The sequence below is a fragment of the Myotis lucifugus genome, unplaced genomic scaffold (assembly GCF_000147115.1).
Source record: "Myotis lucifugus unplaced genomic scaffold, Myoluc2.0 scaffold_198, whole genome shotgun sequence".
Taxonomy (NCBI): domain Eukaryota; kingdom Metazoa; phylum Chordata; class Mammalia; order Chiroptera; family Vespertilionidae; genus Myotis; species Myotis lucifugus.
The window spans coordinates 1,751,708-1,773,861 of record NW_005871246.1 but is presented as its reverse complement, the minus strand read 5'-3'; the positions used below and the strand labels follow the sequence as shown (position 1 = coordinate 1,773,861).

General features: G+C 57.8%; 2 protein-coding genes across 2 annotated transcripts; both read left to right on the top strand.

The window, feature by feature from the left end:
• Positions 1-361: 361 nt before the first annotated feature.
• Positions 362-6,314, top strand: RNF166 (ring finger protein 166). The gene is made up of 5 exons (XM_023761076.1): positions 362-1,493; positions 3,074-3,186; positions 3,656-3,770; positions 3,900-4,007; positions 5,236-6,314. Exons 2-5 carry the CDS (start codon positions 3,089-3,091, stop codon positions 5,299-5,301), a joined length of 387 nt encoding a protein of 128 aa, XP_023616844.1. The 5' UTR covers positions 362-1,493; positions 3,074-3,088; the 3' UTR covers positions 5,302-6,314.
• A 10,025-nt stretch (positions 6,315-16,339) lies between these two features.
• On the top strand, positions 16,340-19,806 carry SNAI3 (snail family transcriptional repressor 3). Its single transcript, XM_023761116.1, has 2 exons — positions 16,340-17,001; positions 18,975-19,806. Exons 1-2 carry the CDS (start codon positions 16,428-16,430, stop codon positions 19,154-19,156), a joined length of 756 nt encoding a protein of 251 aa, XP_023616884.1. The 5' UTR covers positions 16,340-16,427; the 3' UTR covers positions 19,157-19,806.
• The last annotated feature ends 2,348 nt before the right edge of the window (positions 19,807-22,154 follow it).

Here is a 22,154-nt window from a genome sequence, read left to right as displayed (position 1 = left end):
GGTGTCAGGCCTACCTGAGCCTTATCTCACGTGCAGATGTTAATGTGAGAGGTGACCAGTCAGGTGGTGGCAGTACTAGAGGCCAGCCTGTAGGAGGCGGGCCTCGGGTTGGGCAAAGGAGGGACTGTGGATCTCCCTTGGCTGCCTTTTTCTGAGAAGGAAGTGAGAATATGATGGCAAAGGGAACTCTGACCCCTTAGCTAAGCTGAGTCCTCTGTATACTCAGAAACATTTTCACATCCCTTTGTCCCGTACAGCTCCTGTCCCCACCATGGCCCAGCCTGTTTGACTTACACAGGTGGGAGTAGAGGGGTGCCCGCCCTGGTTTCCTGTAGTCTGCAGTTACCACCTTTCTCGTGCGTGCGTCTGAGCTCAGTCCCCGTGATGGGACTGAGCACATGCTCTTCTGGGCCGTGGAGGCTCCATTTCAGTGTCGGTTCTAGATCCTATGTTGCAGCTAAGTGGTCCCCACAGCACTTCCTACGAAGCTGGACTGAAGTGGTCCTGTGATCAAGCGCCTTCTCCCTCTCACCCCCTCTGACCAGCTTTTTCTCTAAAGAGCAGCACCCTCCTCTGCAGTGTTGGGGTGGTTGTAAATTCCAGTTGAGGGGTGCATGGGTAGGAGGGCTCTCTGCACATGCAGCCTACACAGGACGGGCATCTCCAGGGACAGCGCCAAGAGCTCAGGGCTGCAAGGAGCCTCAGGTGCCCACGTGTATGCCCAGGGCCAGGAATATCACTGCTGGACTGTCAGGAGCCTGAGCACAGTTCCTCCTGTCACTGTTCCTCCAGTCAGGCCTATCAGGAGAGCCCTTCCTGCCCAGAAGGTGGCACTGTCCCAAGGCTGGTGATGCTCATCTGCCAGCTTTGGCCCCTCCCCGTCAGTGAGTCCTGTGATTTCCTCTCCCACCATTGTTAGTGATTTCACTCCCCAGAGCTTAGTGAGTGGAGGGTCTCCAAGGTCCCCTGTACTGTCCCCATGTTTTCTGAGCCCCCTGAGGTATCGCCATGTGGCGGTGAGATTGGCGTGCTGAGCTCAGGCCTCCTATTATAGCCAGAGCTCTTGCTGGGACTAGGGCCATGGGCCAGCACGGGTCCTAGAGAGCCACAGCTGCAGCTCTACCCAGTTCCAGGATACAGCAGAGGGTCCCAAGAGCCCATGGCTGGGAAGGGATCTGGGGTCATCTTTGAACCAAATGGTACCCATCCAGCCAGTGGGACTCAGGCTCGGAAATACTGTCTCCAGAAATGCACAGTTGACAACAATGTGAGTTGCCCTACGTGTGCTGGAGCAATCTGGCCTGTGACCTCAGGCCCATGTCCTCTACCCCTGCAGGTTCTGCGGGGAGTGCCTCCAGCCATGCCTACAGGTACCATCCCCCCTGTGCCCGCTGTGCCGCCTGCCCTTCGACCCCAAGAAGGTGGACAAGGCCACCCACGTGGAGAAGCAGCTCTCGTCCTACAAGGCACCCTGCCGGGGCTGTAGCAAGAAGGTACCCACCCCCGGGTGCCCTCGGGGCCAGGAGGGTGCTTGGGGCCTGGTTTCGCCCTCCAGCAGAGGAGCTGGGCTCTTCCCTTTCCTGTTGAGGACCCTGCAGCTCTGCTCGGCCCCTCCCTCACGGCACCGAGCACTTCAGGTGGCTCTGCTTCTGGTCCCGCATTGCATCCCCCAACTCCACTCTCTGGCCTGGGCTCTGGGTTGCTTGTGTGCCTTGTGGCTGATGCAGGGACATGGGCTGAGCTGAAACCCACCCTACACAGCCTTGACACTCCGGTGATCCGCTGCTCACCGGGGCATTGATGTAAGGGAGAGGAGGGCAGCTTGGGGCCACGGGCTGAATGGAGCACATTGCCCTGTGGCCTCTCACCTACATCGCCTGCCTTAGGCATCCTGCCCTAGAGCCCACCCTACCACCTTCCTCACACCCACCACTCCCCCAGGGCTGGGAGGCCCTGCCTCCTGGTGGATGGAACTGGAACTGATTTTAAATTTACATTTTCAGACTTAGCCATCTCTCTGGTTAACAAGTTCTACCAACTTAGCACAATGGAAAGCTGCCACTGGTTGCTTTGCCTTAAAGGTCAAAGGTCTGAACTTTGGGGCTGACCTGAGAACCTCCAGGAGGGGTTGTTGGGGCTTCCTTCCAGCTCAAATAGTCCCTTCCCCGCTTCTCCCCTTGATCCTCATAGTTTCACATGTGAAGTGGCTCTGCCCTTCACTCCATGCCCCCCAACCCTGGGCAGAGCTGGTATCGGAAGGCTATTCTGTTACCCAGACACCTGGCTCTGACCTTGGTCCTGGGGATAGTGCCCTGTGCTCATGGAGGCACCTGTCCCTCCCGCGCCCTCTCCTGCTGTTTCCTCCGTTCTGTGAACTAGTCCTCTGTTTGTGAAATGTTTACCCTCCAGCCTCTTGGCGTTGGCCACATGGCAGGAAGGTGGTGTCTACTCCCCAGGGAGGTTGACCAAGGTTCCTCAGCGCTGCCCTGCCCCGGCCCTGCTCTGAGCTGGGACCCCTCCTCCCCAACACCCTGCCAGAGTTTGTGACTCAGGCAGCCAAGGAGAAGGTCAAGCTGGGTTTGGTTTGGGTTGGTTTGGTAACTTTTGGTAAGGAGTTTTGTCAGCTGTTCGGCTGTCTAAAAGAATTTGGCTCATTGGTTCCTGTTACCGGGGGCATTTTTCCTGAATGAACGTACTTCCCATTCCCCCAGAGGCTCTGCACTTCCGCAGCTCCCCAGGGACCCCAGCTTGGGGTGCTCCCATCCAGGGGCTGAGGACCGTGCCAGCCTCCTGCCACGCTGCAGTAAAGCAGTGTGCACCTGCCGCTGGGCATAGCTCAGAGGCATGTCCTGGGGTCTCGAGTCTGTCTCCTTCCCTTGCCTTCTTTTCTCCAGCAGGGACACTGAGCCCCTAAGAGAGGCCCCAGAATCTGTTTGTTACACCGCTGGGCTGTGAACACCAGGAGCAGGACCAGCCTGCTTGCTGGTGGTTCTCTGGTCCAACGGAGCCAGAGGCTTTGCTACCCTCTCCCCACCCCCCGACTGCCTGACCCCTGCCCTGCCTCTCTTCCTAGGTGACACTGGCCAAGATGAGGGTGCACGTTTCCTCATGCATGAAGGTCCAGGAGCAGATGGCCAACTGTCCCAAGTTTGTCCCTGTGGTGCCCACGTCCCAGCCCATTCCCAGGTAGGCCACCCCACCAGGGGCACTCAGAGTCCCTGTGGGTTGTGGGAGCAGCTCCTGGTCTGTACCACTAGGTGGAGGCAGTGCTGCTCCGCCCAGAGGAAGTGGAAGGGGCTCTGCATCACCTCCCAGCAGGGGTGTGCTGTCCCCAGAAAAGCAGGGTCTGAACAGATGATTCCTCTCAGGGCAGGTGGCCTGTCCTTGCCCCACTTGCCCAGCCATTTTGGGAAGGAGAGGGACAGGAGTGTATGAGGCAGCAAGCGGTTACAGAGCAGTTGCAGTGGGGTGTGCTGGGGAGCAGGACAGAGGGCCCCACGGTGGCCAGGGTCCTCAGTACTTAGGCTGAGCCTCCTTCCTGCCTGCTGCCAGGGGAGGGGAGGGCACACCTGTGCTGGGGCAGGTGGGGCTGGGCTGCAAGAAGGTCGGTAGTGCCCAGTCGGGCCACCACTTACCCCTCCCCTCCCCACCCCAGTGCCGTCCCTAACAGGTCAACCTTCACCTGCCCTTACTGTGGCGCCCGCAACCTGGACCAGCAGGAGCTGGTGAAGCACTGTGTGGACAACCACCGCAGCGATCCCAACCGTGTGGTGAGCGCCCGCTGCCAGCTGCCCGGGTGCCTGAGCCCCACTGTCCACCCACAGTGCCCTCCTGGGACCCCAGGGCTGGGGCTCGCTTTTCACTCCTGCTCAGCTTCACCCCAGTGTCCCCTGTTCCAGGTGTGCCCCATCTGCTCAGCGATGCCCTGGGGTGACCCTAGCTACAAGAGCGCCAACTTCTTGCAGCACCTGCTCCACCGGCACAAGTTCTCCTACGACACTTTTGTGGTGCGTGTCCTCCCCCTCCCCAGCCCTTAACCAGCCTCAGGTCCATAATTCAAAGGGAGCTGAACACACAAAGGCCTCCCCAGATTTTATTTTATTGATTTCAAAGAGGAAGGGAGAGGAGAGAGAGAGATAGAAACATCAATGATGAGAGAGAATCATTGATCGGCTGCTTCCTGGACGCCCCGTACTGGAGCCCACAACCCGGGCATGTGCCCTTGACCAGAATCGAACCTGGGACTCTTCAGTCCATAGGCCGATGCTCTATCCACTGAGCCAAACCCGCTAGGGCCCTCCCCAAATTTTTGTGGAAGCACCTACAGGTCTGCTGCTGATGGCGGGCAGGTCCACGTGGCCGCTAGAGGTCCTTGGACTCTGGATCAGCACAGAATGGTTTGAGAGGGCCCCTTGGTTCTTCAGAGCTCTCTTCACACTGGGGGGGAGGGGGGGTGCTTCTCTGGGAGAGGTGACCACAGGTACAGTGGCTGTTGCAGGGGGACCATCTCCCCGGCCCTTCCAGGACAGAGAACCCGTGGAGGGTGATGGCTGGCCTGGCCTCAGGTGCTTATTGGAGAAAAGCCAAAGGAACTTCACCATCTTGAAAATCTCATCTGCTCTGGTCGGAAACCTGCCTGCCCCAGGCCTGCACCTCCTCAGGCTCTCCCTCCTGCTCAGCCCCTCCCCACCCAGCCCTGTTGTCCTGTCCCTGCCAGCCTGCAGCCTCCAGGTTCCTGGCTGTATGGGATAATTACTCATGCTCCTGTCTGCCCCTAGGGTCCCTGTGGTTGGAGGCGTGGAGCTCTCTGGCTTCTCTGCTCCTCTCACAACCCTCGTTTTCACATCTGAGGCAAAAGGACACCTCTTTCTCCAAGTGTCTGCCCCTCCCACAGGCCCGCTGGGCAAGGGGTCTGTTGGACAAGGTGTCCGCTGGACAGCTCCAGGGGCCCTCAATGTGGAGAACTTGGGAGATGCCAGACAGCGATCCCACATGTGGCAGCACTTTAACCTCCAACAGAGCTTTCTCCACATGGCAGCAGTGACCCCATGACTGCAGGGGGCCTCATTCTTGGCCTGAGTCGTGCTGCAGGGAGGTGGGGAGAGTGGACGTGGTACTGCTGGTCTGTTCGGGTGACTGGACAGAGGAAGTGGTCCTGAGAAGTCGCTAGCACAGCTGGGCCCTCATGTCTGGGCCCTTGAGTCCCCCAGCCCATCTCCACTTCCTGTCTTCCAGGACTACAGCATCGATGAGGAAGCCGCCTTCCAGGCTGCCCTGGCCCTGTCTCTCTCCGAGAACTGAAGGCGCAGCCCAGCCACCAGGACCGAACCTCCCGCCTCGGGGGACAGGGCCATGCTTGCTCTCTGTGGCCCAGTGCCTGCACTTGAATGCGCCTTGCGGGCCAGGTGGGCCTCCATCATTTCAGAGGAGAGGCGGTACTCGGATTGCCAGGCCGGGAGAGACCACTGTCCCCTCTCCATCAGAGGATGGTTGCCTGTGCTCCTGGTCAAGCGTGGCTGGTTTCTTCGGTGCTTCAGGCCAAGCAGGCAGCCCTCTCAGGGCCGGCCTGTTGGGACTGAGAGCAGTCAGCTATCTGCCTCTCTCAAAGCCATGGTGTCCTCCCCATGCGGAGGGGGAGCCCCAGCGACACCCGGCCGGCCGCCGGCGTCTGGCAGCACTTCCCCTGTGCACCTGGTACTGGCTTTGTGATACCTAGAAGTTCTGGCATTTTTCTATATTATCCAGTGTGATAACCTTTTCACATTTTATAGAGCAAAGTCAAAGCAGTTTCTCTTCATATTGCAATATCTGTGTTTGACTAGGAACAATAGTATTTTTATGGAGCATTTACAAAATTATATTTTTTAAAAAAAAGTCAAAAACAAACTGTTGTGGGATCAAGCTGGGGAGGGAAGGAGAGAGGGGGCAAATGCTGGGGCCAGAATGAACCATGGAGTTTCACTTGTGCACACGGGGTGGAGGTGGCCACGCCCCAGGCCATCTCAGTGTTTTCGAGGGTTCCTGTGGTTGGTTTGTCATTTCTCTTTGATAGTGACCTGGAAGAAATCTCAATTCCTTGGCCACTTGCAGTGGCTGCTGGGCTGTTCTGGGGCCTCCTCCTGCCCAGGGTCCTGGCCTCAGCCCCGCTGACCACATCCTGCCTCAGGCAGGGCCACCCCCAGTGGTGGTAGAGCTGGGGGGGACAGGGCTGTGCAATGGTGGACTGGGCCAGAAAATGCTTGTCAGTACTCTTGTTTGGTTCATGGCATAAATTATTGCTATCCTTAAAAAAAAATAAAATGTTTGAAAGCATCGATAGCAGCAGGATGGGTTTCATTCTGCAAATAGTGAAAGCCCAGGGCTGGTGTGGAGTCACCACAACCTTCCTTTGCAAGTGTGTTTCTGTCCCCAGGCAGCTCCAACTCAGAGTGAAGCTGGCTTCAGGGTCACCTGTGAAGAGGACATGGTGGCCAGAGGGAGGACTGTGGTCAAGCGTCCTGCCCGCCAATGCTCTCAGGCCCTGCTGGCCTCGGCCGCCAGCGCTCACTGGGAAGACCAGGGCCTCCCACTCCTCCCATGAACACCATGCTTCCTTAGTGCACTGGAGGCTTCGCAACTGGGACCCTCGTCCCCCGGCCTGTTTCTGCCTCTGTCAGAGCAAATTCTAGAATTGCATCTGGTCCCTCGTGACAAACCCAGGCAGAGGTTTGCTGGGTGTTGGTGGCTTTCACCTCCTTGGTCCTAAGACAGGGTTTGCTGAGGCCAATGGACTGGCCGGGTATCTCCCCAGGCTCCCTAGTCAGAGCTGGTCTGAATGGGGCCTGTTCTGGGCCCAGAGGTGTGGTCGTCAGGATGTCCTTGGGGTGAAGCCCCACAGTCCTGCAGTCCCCACGCGGCAGCCACGCTGCTGCTGGCTTTTGGCACTCTGCAACCCACCCCCAGCCTGCCTGGTGCCCCCCGAGTGTGACCTTAGCTCCCAAGCCTCACTCAGCCACTGAAGGGCCGTGAGGAGCCATTTAGACATCGGCACCCCACCTTCCTCCACTGAAACATCCACCTGGGGGGGTGCTCCATGGCCACCATCGGTGACACAGCCCTGCTGTTCTCCAAGTCACCGTGGGCCTTTCAAAGCCGCAAGAATCACCTGCCGGCCAGTATCCTGGTGGCTGGTCACCTGAGCCCTGTGCCTGCCTCACTCCGTTTGTCATCAGACAGCTTACCTGACGGGGGCTGTGTTCTGGACCATGCCTCTACAGAGGCAGGGGTCCCCTGAGCTGTGGCAGAGCAGCGCAAGCGGAAGTTTCCACAAGTGGTCACTAGAGGGGAGTGGGACTTGGTCTGAAGTTACCCGTTTAGAAGCAGTCGACCTTGGACACCTTTAAGGAGCCACTGGCCCCACTCCCCTCTGACCAACTTTTGACCCCACTGGCCAAGGATGCCAGGTTCCAGGGCATAGCAGAGCCACATGCCAGCCTTCCAAAAGGAGGCCCTTGACGCAATGCCCAGAGGAGCTGTCTGGATCCAACCTCAGCTTCCCCAGGGCCGACAGGAAAGGAAGGTGTCGAAGCAGCTGAGGTCCCTCCTGCAGGAGGCCAGAGACCCCAGTGAAGCCCTCTTGCCCAACCCTGCCGACTGGCCCACCAGGCACACAGACCCAGGCCACATTCCCCAGCCCAGGGCCTGGGTCTGTGTGCCTGGTGGGCCAGTTGGAGGTGGCCTCAGGGGCTCCTGAGATCTGGCCACCATCTCAGCAGGTTCTGATCTCACCATGCCCTTGCTTGCTGTCCGCCCGTCGGGGAGATGGCTGGGTGATGGGGCCATACAGCCCCCCGGGGCACACAGAACACATGGGGCACACAGGGTCCATGAGACACACGGGGACACATGGGCCACACCACTGCTCCAAAACAGGATCGTCTGCCCAGGGAGGGGCATTAATGTGAACCCCATGTGGTTGTGGACACGTGACCTGGATCAGCAGACTCGCAGTGGGGAGTGGGGGACACCTCAGGTCGAAGCTGTTGCACCAGAAGCCTCCTCTTACTTTGGCTAAAATCTGAGGTGGAGCCAAATGTCTAAAACCCATGCAGTGGGGCCTCCCAATGAGAAGGGGGGGCTCAGACCACAGCTGGGATGAAAGCCACACACCCAGGCCAGCCCCTCAGGGCCTTCCTCAGGTCTCACCACAAATCCACAGGCAGCCAGAGCCAGAGCCCCCACACAGCCGCATCCCAGGTTTCCCGCCGCCCAGCATGTGGCCTCAGATTCAGGCTCCCATTGCTTTGTCTCCTCCACCCTGACAATCCCAGCAGCTTTTCTCTTCAGCACAAAGCCAAACAGTCCTTACGTTCAGGGCCCCCTTATGCCTATGCCCTGGAGTGTCCCCGGCGGGAGGTGTCAGCCCCTGCCTTTCATGTTAGGCACACCCTGCTGCCTAGAAAGGGCCTCTGGGTTCCCTGCTAGGATGGGGACGGGCAACCAGCCGCCAAAGGCAGGACACCCAGAGCACAGAGCCCGTGGCCCAGGCTGGGCTCCCATCACTAGCCCGGGGCTCCTGAGATCTGGCCACCAGCTCTGGGCACTGACGGGCAGCAGGGCGGACATACAGGGTATGGCTGGGCACAGCTACACAGGCCCACTGCGGAGCAGCTCCCGGTGGGCTTGGCTCAGCCTGGGTTGTGGGATTCCAGGCCAGTCTTTTCATGAAATACAAGTGTATACAGAGGCCTGGCACCAAAGAACTAACAAGCGGGGCTACCTGCTTCATCTCATCATCAGGGGCCCAGCACACTTGCCACCAGAGCTGTACCCTCCCCAATCCCTTGGGGGCCATCTTGATTTAGGTTCACACACCCCAGGGGTGACAGGCGGAAGTCAATGTTCCCGTTTCCTGAGTGAAGAGATTCTGAGAACCTGTCACAGAGGCAAAGGGCCTGACATGGACTCTTCCTACTAGTGTATCTTGACAAGTCCTGAGACACCTCTGCCCCACCCAGGGTCTGGTACAGGGAGGGCTCTGCGTCATGACACAGCTGCAGTCAGCCCGCTCACGGGGCAGGGCCTTGAACTCCAGGGCTGAGGGGGTCCCAGGTGCCCTTGCACAATCAGCCTCAGGACCGCATCTCTGGCAGCCAGAAGCAAGGAGGGGAGGCTGGCCTCCCAGCCAGAGCCTGGGTCTCAGCCAAGGAGAAGGACAGGTGACCGGATGGGAACAAGGTGGGCTGAAACAGGCGTTTCCTCTGAGTGCAGCCCTCACAGCCTCAGGTTCGGCCAGCTGCTGGGCCCTGCCTGGTGTGGGCTCCTCTCCAACCGAGGAGGGGAAGAGGCAGGAGCTGGCAGACTGTTTCCTGGACCTGCTCGACCCGCAGGAGTCTGCTATCAAACCTATGGAAGCACTTGGAGAGGAAGGGTGGGTGGGCTCACGAACAGGCCGCTGGAAAGTGCAAACAGCATCAATGTGGTATTTTTCTAGAAACTCTGAGCACATTTGGTGCATGGGTTTGTGGTGTTGTGGTTTGTTCTACTTGATTAGGCCCTCATGGCAAATCGCAAATCGCAGAGAGCAAAGCTGCTGTCTGGGTGAGTGTCCTGAGGCAGCTGTAACAAAAACCACAACTGGGCTCCACCATGGGAATGGACCTCCCATTGCTCAGGAGGCCAGAGGTCCAGGTGTCGGCAGGGCTGGTTCCTTCTGAGGGCTGAGGGGGAGCACCCATTCTTTTTATATATATATATATTTTATTGATTTTTTACATGGGGAAGGGGAGGGATAGAGAGTTAGAAACATTGATGAGAGAGAAACATTGATCAGCTGCCTCCTGCACATTCCCTACTGGGGACGTGCCGCAACCAAGGTACATGCCCTTGACTGGAATCGAACCTGGGACCCTTGAGTCCGCAGGCCGACACTCTATCCACAGAGCCAAACCAGTCAGGGCGGGAGCACCCATTCTGTTCCTGCTCTCAGCTCTCCAGCTCCAGCAGCCTCCAGGAGCCTTGGCTCACAGGGGCATCACTGAGCTGTCGGCGTCACGTGGCGTTCTCCCTGTGCCCTCGCCATCTGCCCTTTGGGTGTGTCTGTGTCCAAATTTCCTCTTTTATCAGAACACAAGTCATCAGATTGGGGCCGCCCTCATGACCTCATCTTGACTACACTCACAAAGACCCCATATCCAAATAAGACCACAACCCGGGTGCTGGGGTTGGTACTCCAACGTGTTTTGGGGACAAATGCTTCAACTCCTAATGAAGTCTGTCAGTTCATTGTCAGCACACACTGAGTAGGGAAAGTGGGGAAGAACTGGGCGTGAGCTCCAGCTTGGTGCCCTGACCCAGCCCGGGGACAGAGCCGCTGGGCTCTGCTGAACGTGGTGGCCAGCATGTCGGATCCTGCAGTCAGTGGCTTCTAGAGAGCCTGCCCTAGGCCTGGCCGAGTGTTGACAGGATCCCCAGGCCCTCGAGGTGCATTCTGGGGTCCTCGACATGCTCTGGCTGGCAGGGCTGAGCTCCTTGGCTGGAAGCTGCTGCGGAGGTTAGAGCCAGCCAAGACGCCTCTCCAGCAACCCTCGAGGACAGGACAGGCCTGTTGCTCTCTGTGTCCCGGTGGCTGGGTGAGCGAGAGAAGCACAGCACACTGACTGAGTGAACTCGAGACCACGTGTGCCGAGGTTCGGACACGTCACTGAGGGAGGATCGGCAAGTGGGATTGTCCTGTCCAGTCCATCACTATGAGAGAGAGCCACCCAACACATGGCCTTTGAGTCTCTACGATAACCTGCTGGGGACGATTGCAGAGAGGATTCAGTGGGGTGAGGGGCTGGGGACTGAGCTGTGGACCCGACAGACCCCTCCATTCAAGGCCAGGGCTCATCTGCTGATGCCCGACCTCTGTATCACATGAGAACAGTTCCTGCAACCTCACACATGTACACACGTATACAAAATATTATATGTGTGCATGTACAGGAGGCAGGTCTGCATACATGCACATACCAGCATGCACACATACTGACACATGTGCACACAGCGTATTCCTGTCCAGTCACCACTCAGTTCTCACCTTTCCTGCCCCAGCCCCCAGGACCCTCTTCATCATCCAACATCACAAGCCTACGGTGTCTAGGCCTCCATTGCCTGCCTTCTAAGCAGTGTGTGGAGGGACAATGTTCCCTCTCATACCCAGTATCACATAGGATATGTCCACTGAACCTCTATTTAAGAACCAGTATCACCTCTAACAATCATGTCCCAATGGAATGAGCAGCTGTAAGCAGTAGTGAGTTTCCCTTCACTGGGGGTGACCAAGCACACACTGGCCACCTCTCTGACCAGCTGTTGGGAGCTGGAGCATTGGGCCCAAGTTTCCATGTGTCCATCACGTTGGGTAGCCATGAGGTTGCCTCAAGTCAGGATTTCCCCTCCATGCCCACCCTCCCTCCATAAAAGCTCCACACACTGATACTGGGGGCCACTGTCACAGTGGCTGGTGCCCCCAGCGCAAGGGCCATTTGCTTAGGGCCTGGGACAGATGAGCCCCAGCTTCAAGACCTGGTTCTGAGCACTATTCCAAGAGTCCTGGTGTCAGGCTCACCCCTGGGCCTGGGACCTTCACACATGAATCTGCAGTAGAGAGCACAAACAGGCTCACACCTCTAACCCTCAGGGACATGCTAGCATGTCCGGGGCCAGGCTATTTGGGGACTCGATGCTTTCCGTCTAGTCCGACGAACATTATTGAACCTCCACTGTGGACCTGAGCAAATGCGGGTGCTGCAAAGCAACAAGGGCTGGCTCCCACATGGCCCAGGGGGGTGGGGGTCCTACACTGACAGCGACGGGAGGAGCAGCAGCCTGGCTCCTGGAAGCTGACATCCCCAGGTGCCCATGGGAGACTGCTGTGGTTTTCGAAGGAAAGGTGACCTCGGTTCCCTGCCAATCCTGCTCTGGGTGAGAGAGGGGGTGGTGAGAAGTGTATTTCCCACTGTAGGGCGAGATGTGAGGCTTCCCTGCCAGGCACAGAAGCCCTCTGAGGACAGAAGGACACAGAGCAGACCAGATGGGGACCCCCTCCCTGGGCTGCACGGGTAGGGAAGGCAAATGCTGAGGTTTTCCTCTGTTGGTACCACTTGGGTCCCCACAGCCAAAAGTCAGTCTGTGCCAACAAAGGAGGGCAGTTCTGAGATGTTAGTAGGGATTGGAGACTTCCCTCTGGGCCCTCTGTTATGGCCGCCCCAGGAAGGAGTCAACGGCCCTTAACCCAAAGGTGCTCCAAGGACCCTCGGGTCCCTGGTGCGTTTCCAAGATGAGATCAGCAGATTCTCCACAGAAGTGCCCCAGCTTCCCTAAATAACAGAGCGTCTCCCTGGGGATTAAGGAGGTCATCTTGGCCGGTGGCCACACAATGGGTGGCTGAGTGAGGAAGGATAGTATGGGCAAAAGGCTGGCCCAGGTATCTGCAAGTGTTATCTACGTCTGGGAGAGGGAGAGAGAAGGAAGAGAGGGTATAAATAGAAACCTTTCGAGGCCCAGGAACAGGTGAATAAGCAGAAGGCTGTCACGTGTCCTCAGAAAGCCACATGTGTGGCAGCGTGGTGCCAGGCCATGGCCCACAGGAGAGACTCTCGCCTTCTGTCTGTGCAGGACCTCCCCTTCCACGCGCCCTCCTGGGGTACACACGCCTCCAGTAAGGCTGGAAGGGTGGGCCTTGTTCCCAATTCAACCACTTCCCAGACTTTCAGAGCCTGTTTTCTCATCTGCAAAACTGTGTGAATGTGAGACACTGTGTGACACAGCCCGCCTCCCACTGTCTCTGCAGGAGTTCTTCACAGACTCGCTGCCATAACTACCACGCCCTCCCAAGCCCACACTGTCCTTCCTCACTTCCTCTGGCGCAGCACCTGGGCCTTAAAAGGCTCTGCGGGGAGGGCAGCCTGCTACAGGGTTGTGGCTCTCAGGGGGCCAGCCAGGTGCTGTGTCCACCGCCCAGAGACTGCCCCACCTGACCCCTGAACTCTTGAAATGTCCACATCCAAAGGGACCAGACACCCTGCTCTTTGTGGCACTGAGGATTCCAAAGGACACGGAAGGAGGAACATGCTGCCCAGAGGCACAGACAGGCTGCTGCAAAGTGCACAGCTTTGCCCTCTTTGATTAAACTTCCTGTAACCACATATTTGAACCCCTTGGAATTCCAGAATTCCAGGCTGTGTCCTTTCTGGACGCCTGGGCCAACTCCTTGAGCACTGTCTCCAGGGAAAGGGGCCCACTGGAAAGGGAGGGGCCCGGCTCGCCCAGGCCAGCTGACCCCATTGGTCACCACTACAGCTGATCAGCTGGATCAGCTTTGGCGTTCAGGGCTTGTGCTTATCAATCTTACCGTTGCGGGTTTGAGCAGGAGGTGGGGCGGGTTAATGGGCCGGAGTCAGGGTTCTCCCAGGCTGGGTTCCACGCAAGGTCCCCGCTCCCTGTGCATGGAGCCGGCTGGGCTTCCACCCAGCCCCGACCTCCGCCCTTTAGTCCGCGGCTAGTGGGTGCGTCAGGCCCCAGGGGTCGACGTGACTCGCGGCGCGCGCCAGGGAGGTCCCGTGGGCAGGACACGCTGGCCACGCGCTCCTGCCCCCACGCCGCGCACCTGTCCTGGGCGTGGCCCCGAAGCCTGGTCCCGCGATCCCGCCCCGCCCCGCCCCGCCCCGGCCGCGCCACGCGCTGATTGGCCGAGGCGGCGCGCTATGCTAATGAGCCTGACCCTGCCCGCACCTGCCGCGGCGCTGCGGACCCGCCTTCTGTGGATTCGCAAGCGGGACCTGCACCCGCGAGGAACCATGCCGCGCTCCTTCCTGGTGAAAACGCACTCCAGCCACAGGGTCCCCAACTACGGGGAGCTGGAGACTCAGAGAGGTAGGGGCTGCCGGGCTCCCCAGCCCCTGCGCAGGGCTCAGGCTCTCGCGGGGCAGGAGGGGGAGGCCCCTGGGAGCGGGTGACATCTGTCCCAGGTAAGGAGGAGAGGCGGTAGCTCACCAGCAAGGCTGGAGGGAGGTAGGTTGTCGAGTCCAGCGGAGCGACTAGAGCTTCTCTCCCCACTTAGAGACGTTTCTAGGTTCCCAATCACTCTGGGCTCTCCCCCTATGGCCTGGCGCGCCCATCCCAGATGAGAGAACCCGTGGGGCAGGAGCTTTGGGAGGGGGTCCCAGGGATGGTGGAAAGAGACTCAGAGGGCCACCTGGGGCTGCCCTCCAAGGGCTCCGGGGGAACATCCCGGCGTGGGTGGTGGCCGCAGGGGCCGGGAAGAGTGACCATGGATGGGCTCGGTGGTGTCAAGGCCCAGCTTGTCCAGCGTCCCAAGGGCTCCTCTAGTGCCTCCTCACCCCTCCTGAGGGTCTACCTCCGGCTTCTCCTTACCCCAGGGGAGGTTGCCCAGGGCAGGCTGGGCTAAGGGGCTGCCCTCCTCTCCCCGGGAGGCTCGGTGGGGAGGTGGGAGTCCAGGACCCAGAGCTGTACCCTCATTCCCGTTCCCCACTGGGCAGAGGGGCGCGGGGAGGTCCCAGGGCAAAGGCCTCCAGAATGGTTAGAGCTGTTCCCCCAGTTCATCAGCTTCTTGGGGCGAAGACCTCCTGGGAGACTGCTTGGTGACTCAGAGGGGAAGTGGGAGAGGGGAACCGGGGACACTGTGGAGGCCAGGGCACCTCAGAGCCTTAGAGCTCTCAGAACCCAGCGTGGGGAGTCTCTGACCAGTGCCGAGGCAGGGATGCCACCAGGGGGCGCCTTCCAGGACCGGGAGCCTCACTTCAGGGTCCTGAAATCAAAGGAGAGTCACCACAGGCGATTTTTTTTTTTTTAAAGAACTTCCTAATCGCAGAGATCAGGCAGGTCTTTTACATTCGGTAGTGTTTACTGTTATACACACTATGGGACAGGGGTTTTTGGTTTGTTTTTTAAATATATTTTGATTGATTTCAGAGAAGGAGAGGGAGAGAGAAACATCCATGATGAGAGAGAATCATCGATTGGCTGCCTCATGCACATCCCCTACTGGGGATCGAGCCTGCAACCCAGGCATGTGCCCTGACCGGAAATCAAACCGTGACCTCCTGGTTCATATGTCAATGCTCAAACCGGCCGGGCTTGATTTTAAAAAACAAAACAGAATAGAAACCATCAAAGTGTGGTGCTTCAGATAAAGGACAGTTTTGTTTCAGGCATATATGATGGAAACTTGAATTTACATGGGCCATAATTTTAAAACTTTAGAAACTATGGTGTAGAGTTCAGTCATACAGTGCACCCCCTTCGCTATTTGGGCAAATCTGGGCAACTCTGCAAGGCCCAGTGAAGGACTGTCCGAGAACAGCCTGGCAGCCCATTAGCTCTCTCTGCTCCGCTCCCCCACCCCTTCCTTCCCAATCGGGGCCAGAGATTCATTTCAACACGTAAGGAATAAGAAATGGGTTGTGAGCTGTTTTGAGATTTCAGCTTTGGGGAGATGCAGGATGTAACTCTCACCTACTAACTAACCTGTTTACTGTGGGGGCCCACCATTCTGGGTCAAGAGTGGGGCACGCTGGCCCCCAAACACAGGAGCAACAGGCTGAGGTCAGAGGACAGCTTCTCTGGACCAGGAGACGTGGCAGGAGGCTGCGTGCACCCTGTCAGGGTGTTGAGGAGGAATCAGAAGGTGACCGGAGGCTGATTCTTCTACATGGCGGCCTGCTGCCAAGGGCTCTGCATTAATGCTGCGTGGCAGCCTGAGGGATGCACTGTGAGCTGGTCCTGAGGTGGAAAGGGACTCAGAGAGAGGATCCACCCTGCCTGGCAGTGAGGGAGCCTTCCTTGGCCCCTTGAAGGCTGTTTTGGGATTCTATAAGGCAGTGGTTCTCAACCTTCTGGCCCTTTAAATACAGTTCCTCATGTTGTGACCCAACCATAAAATTATTTTCATTGCTACTTCGTAACTGTAATGTTGCTACTATTATGAATCATAATGTAAATATCTGATATGCAGGATGGTCTTAGGCAACCCCTGTGAAAGGGTCGTTCGACTGCCAAAGGGGTCGTGACCCACAGGTTGAGAACCGCTGCTGTAAGGTATTTCTTTATTTTTGTTCTTAAAGAGAAACAGATTCCTCCTCTAGACTCCTGGGCCATCGTCACTTCCCCAGCTAACACTTCCATTTTTCAGGCCTTTCCCTTCATGTCAAGCTTCTGAGAGCCTAGAACAAGCATGTCAAGCTCGTGGCCCATGGGCCGCATGCCTCATTTATTTGGCCCATGTTAGCCTTTGAGTTTGACATGCTTGGCTTAGAAGGTGGGCTTAAAATTAGACCCAAGATGGAAGAGAACACAACACTTTGGGACTGAGTCTTCACCTTTCCATTCTCTCTCTTTCTGCCCTTCTAGAAATCAATGGCTCCTGTTCTGCCTGTGGGGGGCTGATGGTGCCCCTCCTTCTCCCAGACAGGGCGGCCCCTCCCATTTCTGCTGACCCTGCCCAGCCCTGGGACCACACCTCTGTCGTCACCTGCATCTCCCTGCCCCTCCCAGAAGCTCGGGGGACCTCTGAGCCAGATCCCTTGGAAGTCAGCCTGATGGACCCTTGTGCTGGCCGGGCTCCCAGCGTACCCCTCAAAGACAGCCTGAGCCACCTCAATCTGCCCCCACTGCTGGTTCTGCCCACACGGTGGCCCCCAATTCTAGGCCCAGAAGGGGACCAGCCTCCAGATAGACTGCTGGGGGCTGAGCAGGCCCCCTGTGCCCCAGGTGGCTTCCAGTGCATCCATTGCCACAAGCTCTACCACACACTGGCTGGGTTGGCCAGGCACCGGCAGCTGCACTGCCACCTGCAGGCTCAGCGCTGCTTCACCTGCAAGTATTGTGACAAGGAGTACTCCAGCCTGGGGGCCCTCAAGATGCACATCCGCACGCACACACTGCCCTGCATTTGCGCCATCTGTGGCAAGGCCTTCTCCAGGCCCTGGCTGCTCCAGGGCCACATCCGGACCCACACAGGTAGGACAGCGACGGGTCCACAGAGGGATCTGGGTGGGGGTGGGAGTGGGACCTGGAGGTTAGAAAGAGGAGTGGGGCAATTTTATGGTCAAGAAGACGGACATTCTCACAGCTTTGGCTCTCCGGTGTATTGGTGTCTTGGGGCTGCAGAACCAAGTCCCACAATCTTGGGGGAGGGGCCTCAAAACATCAGCAACGTCCCCTCCCACTGTCTGGAGGCCAGAAGCCCAAAGCCCAGGTGTTCCAGGGTTGCCTCCCTCCAAAGGCTCTAGAGGAGAGCCCTTCCTGCCTCTTCCAGATCCCGGGGCTCCAGGCAGATCTTGGCTGTGGCCACATCACCCCAACCTCCTCTTCCGACCTCACGTGGCCTCTCCTCCCTGTGTGTCTGTGTCCAAATCCCCCTCTTGTCATAAGGACACCAGTCACACTGAACCAGCGCCCACAAACTGCAGTGTGACCCCATCTTAACCTGATGACATCGGCAAAGCCCCTATTTCCAAATACCGGTTTAGGACGGGGACGACTCCTTTTTGGAGGACACAATTCAACCCATAACGCCCAGCAAAGCGTAGAATGCACGGGCTTCAGCAGGACCTGATTTCTTACATTCCATGGCCTTCTAGAATTCTGGAACAGGAGAAAGGAGTGAGAAAGGCTTGGGCTGGGAGTAAGATCCTGGGGCATCACAGCCTATCTGAAGGGCAGAGACGACAGCTGGGACTTCACTTGGAATTTGGGGACCTGGAGCAAACCTGTCCATGGGTGAGAGCGTGGCCAGGAGCCCATAGGAAATGGAGAGAAGGGCAGTTGTGAAGATAAGACAAAGACAGAAACAGGAAGGAAAGGGACGTGGGCAGGGAGCGGAAGGAGACCTAAGAGCCTCAGCTTTTCATGCCATAGATTACAATACACTGCCCAGAACGGGCGGAAGGGGCCTGCTCTGTACAGGGGCAGCCAGTGGCTGAGGGGGACCGCAGCCTGCAGCTTCGCCTGAGCCCGAGACTTCGTCAGGCACACAGTGCAGAGTGGGTGACAGGAGCAGAGACAGAGCTCTCCCAGAATAAGTCTTTGGTCCTGATCGCAGACCCCCAGCTGCAACACACACTTTCTAATCCTAAGTCAGGCCCCATAACTAGAATCTTCTGAGTCACACCTGGTGGAGGCTGGAAAGGAGCCGTTTTCCTTGACCCTTCGCTGAGGATGGCACACATCTCAGAGGCTCGGTGTCTTGTTCTGGGAGCCAGGAGGGTGGGAGTCCCCGCCGGAGCCTGGCTGGCTGGGCGTGTGCCCGGGTGTCGGGCAGTGGGGGGACTGCAGGCTGGTGGCGCTCAGGACTCTGTAGGGCTGCAGGACTGGAAGCTGCTGTTCACGAGCAGAGAACAGGTGACTCTCAATGACCCTTCCTTTTACACTTTTCAGAATCATCCTAGAGGCCAAGGTCCCAACAGTAGGCCTGGAGGATACAGGATTTTAGCCCTTCCTAAATGCCTGCCTCCTGTGCAGGAGGGCTTACTCCTTCCAGCCCGCCTTCTGCGGCAGCCTCGCTGGTCTCCACCACTGGCTTTCAGTGGGTGGCACAGCTGCCAGAAGGTGCTGTGCTTCTCACGTCCAGATCTGCGTGGCACAGGCCCCAGGAGAGCTCTGGCAGAAACAGAAAGATCTAGCAGCTGCGGGAGGTGAGCAAAGAGCAGTGTGGACCTTTGCTCTTCGGAAGGGTTAGGTATATCGTTCCGCCCAACCTCCAGCAGCCCCAACCTTAGGCGCTTGTGCGGCCTCTTGGCCTTAGTGTCTCCTCCTGGGTCAGGGGCTAAGGCTCCTTTCACTCTGCCCTGGGGGGGGGGTGATGAAGATAAATGAATTGGAATTGAGTAAGCATTTGGAGTTACTTATAAACAGAGGCACTGGAACCCTGGGGTGCCTTCCCAGGACACCCCAGATAGTCACTCACCTGCCTTCCCCTCTCCCTCCCCCAGGTGAGAAGCCTTATGCCTGCTCTCACTGCAGCAGGGCCTTTGCGGACCGCTCAAATCTCCGGGCGCACCTGCAGACACACTCTGACACCAAGAAATACCAGTGCAAGAGCTGCGCCAAGACCTTCTCCCGCATGTCGCTCTTGGTGAGGCATGAGGAGTCTGGCTGCTGCCCCGGTCCCTGAGAGGCATGGGTTTGGTGCTGTAGGAGGGACAAGACCTCACCCCAGGGACACCACGGCTGGCAACCCTCTTGGCAGCTTCGTGCTGCCTGGTGTGCTCAGAGGAGCCAGGCAGACCGGGAGGGCAGGAGCTCAGCCTCCCACTCTCAGGCGCGTTCCCTGCCCACCACAACCTGCATCTGTTCCGAACCAGAGCAGCCCAGTGGGCCATCAGGACGAGCGAGGGCCCGTGGAGGTCTCCTGCCCCACTCTGCCCACTCGGAGGGGACGACTTTCAACAAAACAAGAACCACTATTTTGTTTTCCACCTGCTCTGGTCTCAGCTTCTGTTTCTCTAAGAGTGAAAGACTGTTGGGGGACTGTCGCCAGCATGGACAATGCCTGCCATTAAGTCGACGAATGGGGCTGCCTTTGGATCTCTCCGCAGCTCCACGTGAACAGTCTGACTTGTGCGAGCGCACTGCACAGTCCTGCCTGCACGGGCAGAGCTACCTCAAGGCTCGCCTCCCTCTGCCTTTGGCTTGGGATCTGGGCCACGCACCCTCCCCATCTCACTAGGCTGTCCCTAAGGTGGAGCAGCACCAGGGGGACAGGCAGCTAGGCCCCCATCCACATCGTGGGGCAATAAAGAGTCCATGTGCTCAGGCCTGTTATGTCCTCTGAGGTTCTGCGTGTTCCCGGTCCCCTGCGTCTGTGGAGGAGTCTGAGCTCTGAGAAGTTATCCAGAGGCAGCCGGATCCCTGGCCACAGAGGAGGAGAATAGGGATCGGCATCGAGCTGTGATGTTGTTTAGGGACGGGGAGCGAGGCTGCAGGAGGCAGGGTGCAGGTGAGCAGTGGTGTCTTCTTCTGGAAGAAAGAGACGAGTGATGGAACAGTATCAAACTGTGGAGTGACTGAGGGGCATGAGCTCGGGCTGGGGATGAGTGAGGGCTTTCACGAGAAGTGTGAGGAAACCGAGGCCAGAGGAAAGGGCGGGGTGGGCTGTGAGCGTGGCATGGCTGGGCGCCATTTCCCCCACGGTCTAAGTTAGGAGAGAGAACCTCGCTGTATGTGCACACCTCTCCGCGGTCACCACAGGATGTCTTCACTGTGCCACCTCACCCAGGGGCCGTGTCTCCACGCCTGCCGACTACTGTCACCTTTGTTCTGCACACCCTCTCTTGAGGCTGCAGGCATCTGTGACCTGAGTGAGTGGCCCAGACCTTTGACCCCGCCCTGGACACACAAACCTTCCCAAAGTGACTCAGATGCCAACACATAAGAACCTCCTCTCCCCGCCCAGTGTTCTGCACCCACTGCCCCAGCATGGCGGCGTCATTGCCTTCTCATAGGTGGACTCCTCTCACCCCCAGGCCTCCGGGTGGTCACCTGTTGGGCTGGTCCTGCCTCCTGCCAGCGTGTCTTAACCATCTCCAGCGGGACCGGGAGGGAAGGCGGCACCCAGGACCAAAGAAGGAGGCCTGAGAGTAAGGGACACTGACTGTCCTTGCTGCTGGGAGGCACACCTGCTCCTCTCTGCAGGAAGGACAGCCCGCTGCCCCAGCCAAGGGAGAGCTAGGCCCTTGGTCCTGGGCCCGGAATGGAGCCACACGGCACGTGCAGAGGCCCCCTTCTCAGCCCGGAGCCACCAGACCTGCTGAGCCTCCTCTGCGTGGGAGAGCATTCAGGAGCTTTTCCAGGACCACACTGGGTGCCAAGTATCTTACTCTGCAGCCACCTCTGCCGCAGTCCCAGCCCTGATGGCCCCCACCGTAGGTTCCACCTGATGCTCCTCAGGGATGAAGGACCCTGGATGGGTGGTTCGATGATGGCCATTGGAGGGGGCTTGGGTCATCCCAGGGGAAACTTGACCTTGGTCTTGGGATTCTTTGGACCATGGTGACCTTGATGAAGCAGACCACCCAGGGGAGCCCCTACCTGGCCTACACCAGACTGTCTCAGCCACTGGACTGAAGAATTTTCTGAGACCGGGAATGTCCCATTTAGCTAGTGCATCCGTTTGCTGTGGCTGCTGTAAGAAAGTCCCACATGCTGGGCAGCTTAAACAACAGAAATTAATGTTCCCACAGTCCTGGAGGCCAGAAGTCTGAGTCAGGGTGTCAGCAGAGCTGGTTCCTTCTGGCGCTGAGGAGACTGTCCAGGCCTCTCCTTGGTTTGTAGAGCATCACCCCATCTCTGCCTCCATCTTCACATGGTGTTCTCCCTGCCTGCGTCGGTCTGTGTCCAAATTTCCTCTTTTTATAAGAAAACCAGACATATTGGGTTAGGATCCACCCTGGAATGGTCTCATCTTGACTACATCTGCAATGACCTTATTTCCACATTCTGAGGTACTGGGGGTTAATATCTCAATGTATAAATTGAGGGGACACCATTCATACCCCAACAGCTGATAACACACGGTTTGCCAAGAGATGCCAGGTGGGTCCTGTGCTTGGGCTTAAGGCAAGGAGAGCCGAATCCTAATCTCCAGTCCACAAAAAACCGAGGGGCAGGGGGACTCTTACTGCCAGAGTTACTAGAAACACCTCCTCTGAAGGTTTGTGTTCTCCTGCTCAGTATCTGGCCCCTCTCTAGTGTCTGTGTCTGTCCCCCTCCTCCTCTCCACCATCCTGTCAGGGGGCCCTGTAGGGCTGAGAACAGGCCTGTGTCCCAACAGGATGATCCTGCCCCCAAAATGTCTCTTGAGGCGCCTGGCCCTTCTGCCTCTCCCCAAGCCTGGCAAAGGTGAAAGTTCCAGCCAGTGTTTGTGCTGTGCCTGGCCAGCTCACAGGAGGCTTTTAAAAAAATAGCATCCAGATGCCTGAAGGAAGCTATATTGTAAATTGTGTTCTATTTCTGGGCTCCAATATCTAAATGAGGCGATGCACCTGTTGGGTATGAAGGGAGGGAATTTCACAGGCCTAAAATAAAGTCGAATGTTGCCCTCTGTGCCGGCCCATGGAAAATGCTCTTATATTTATATCTGGACTGGTGTAGGGCAGGGCAGTGGAGCACCG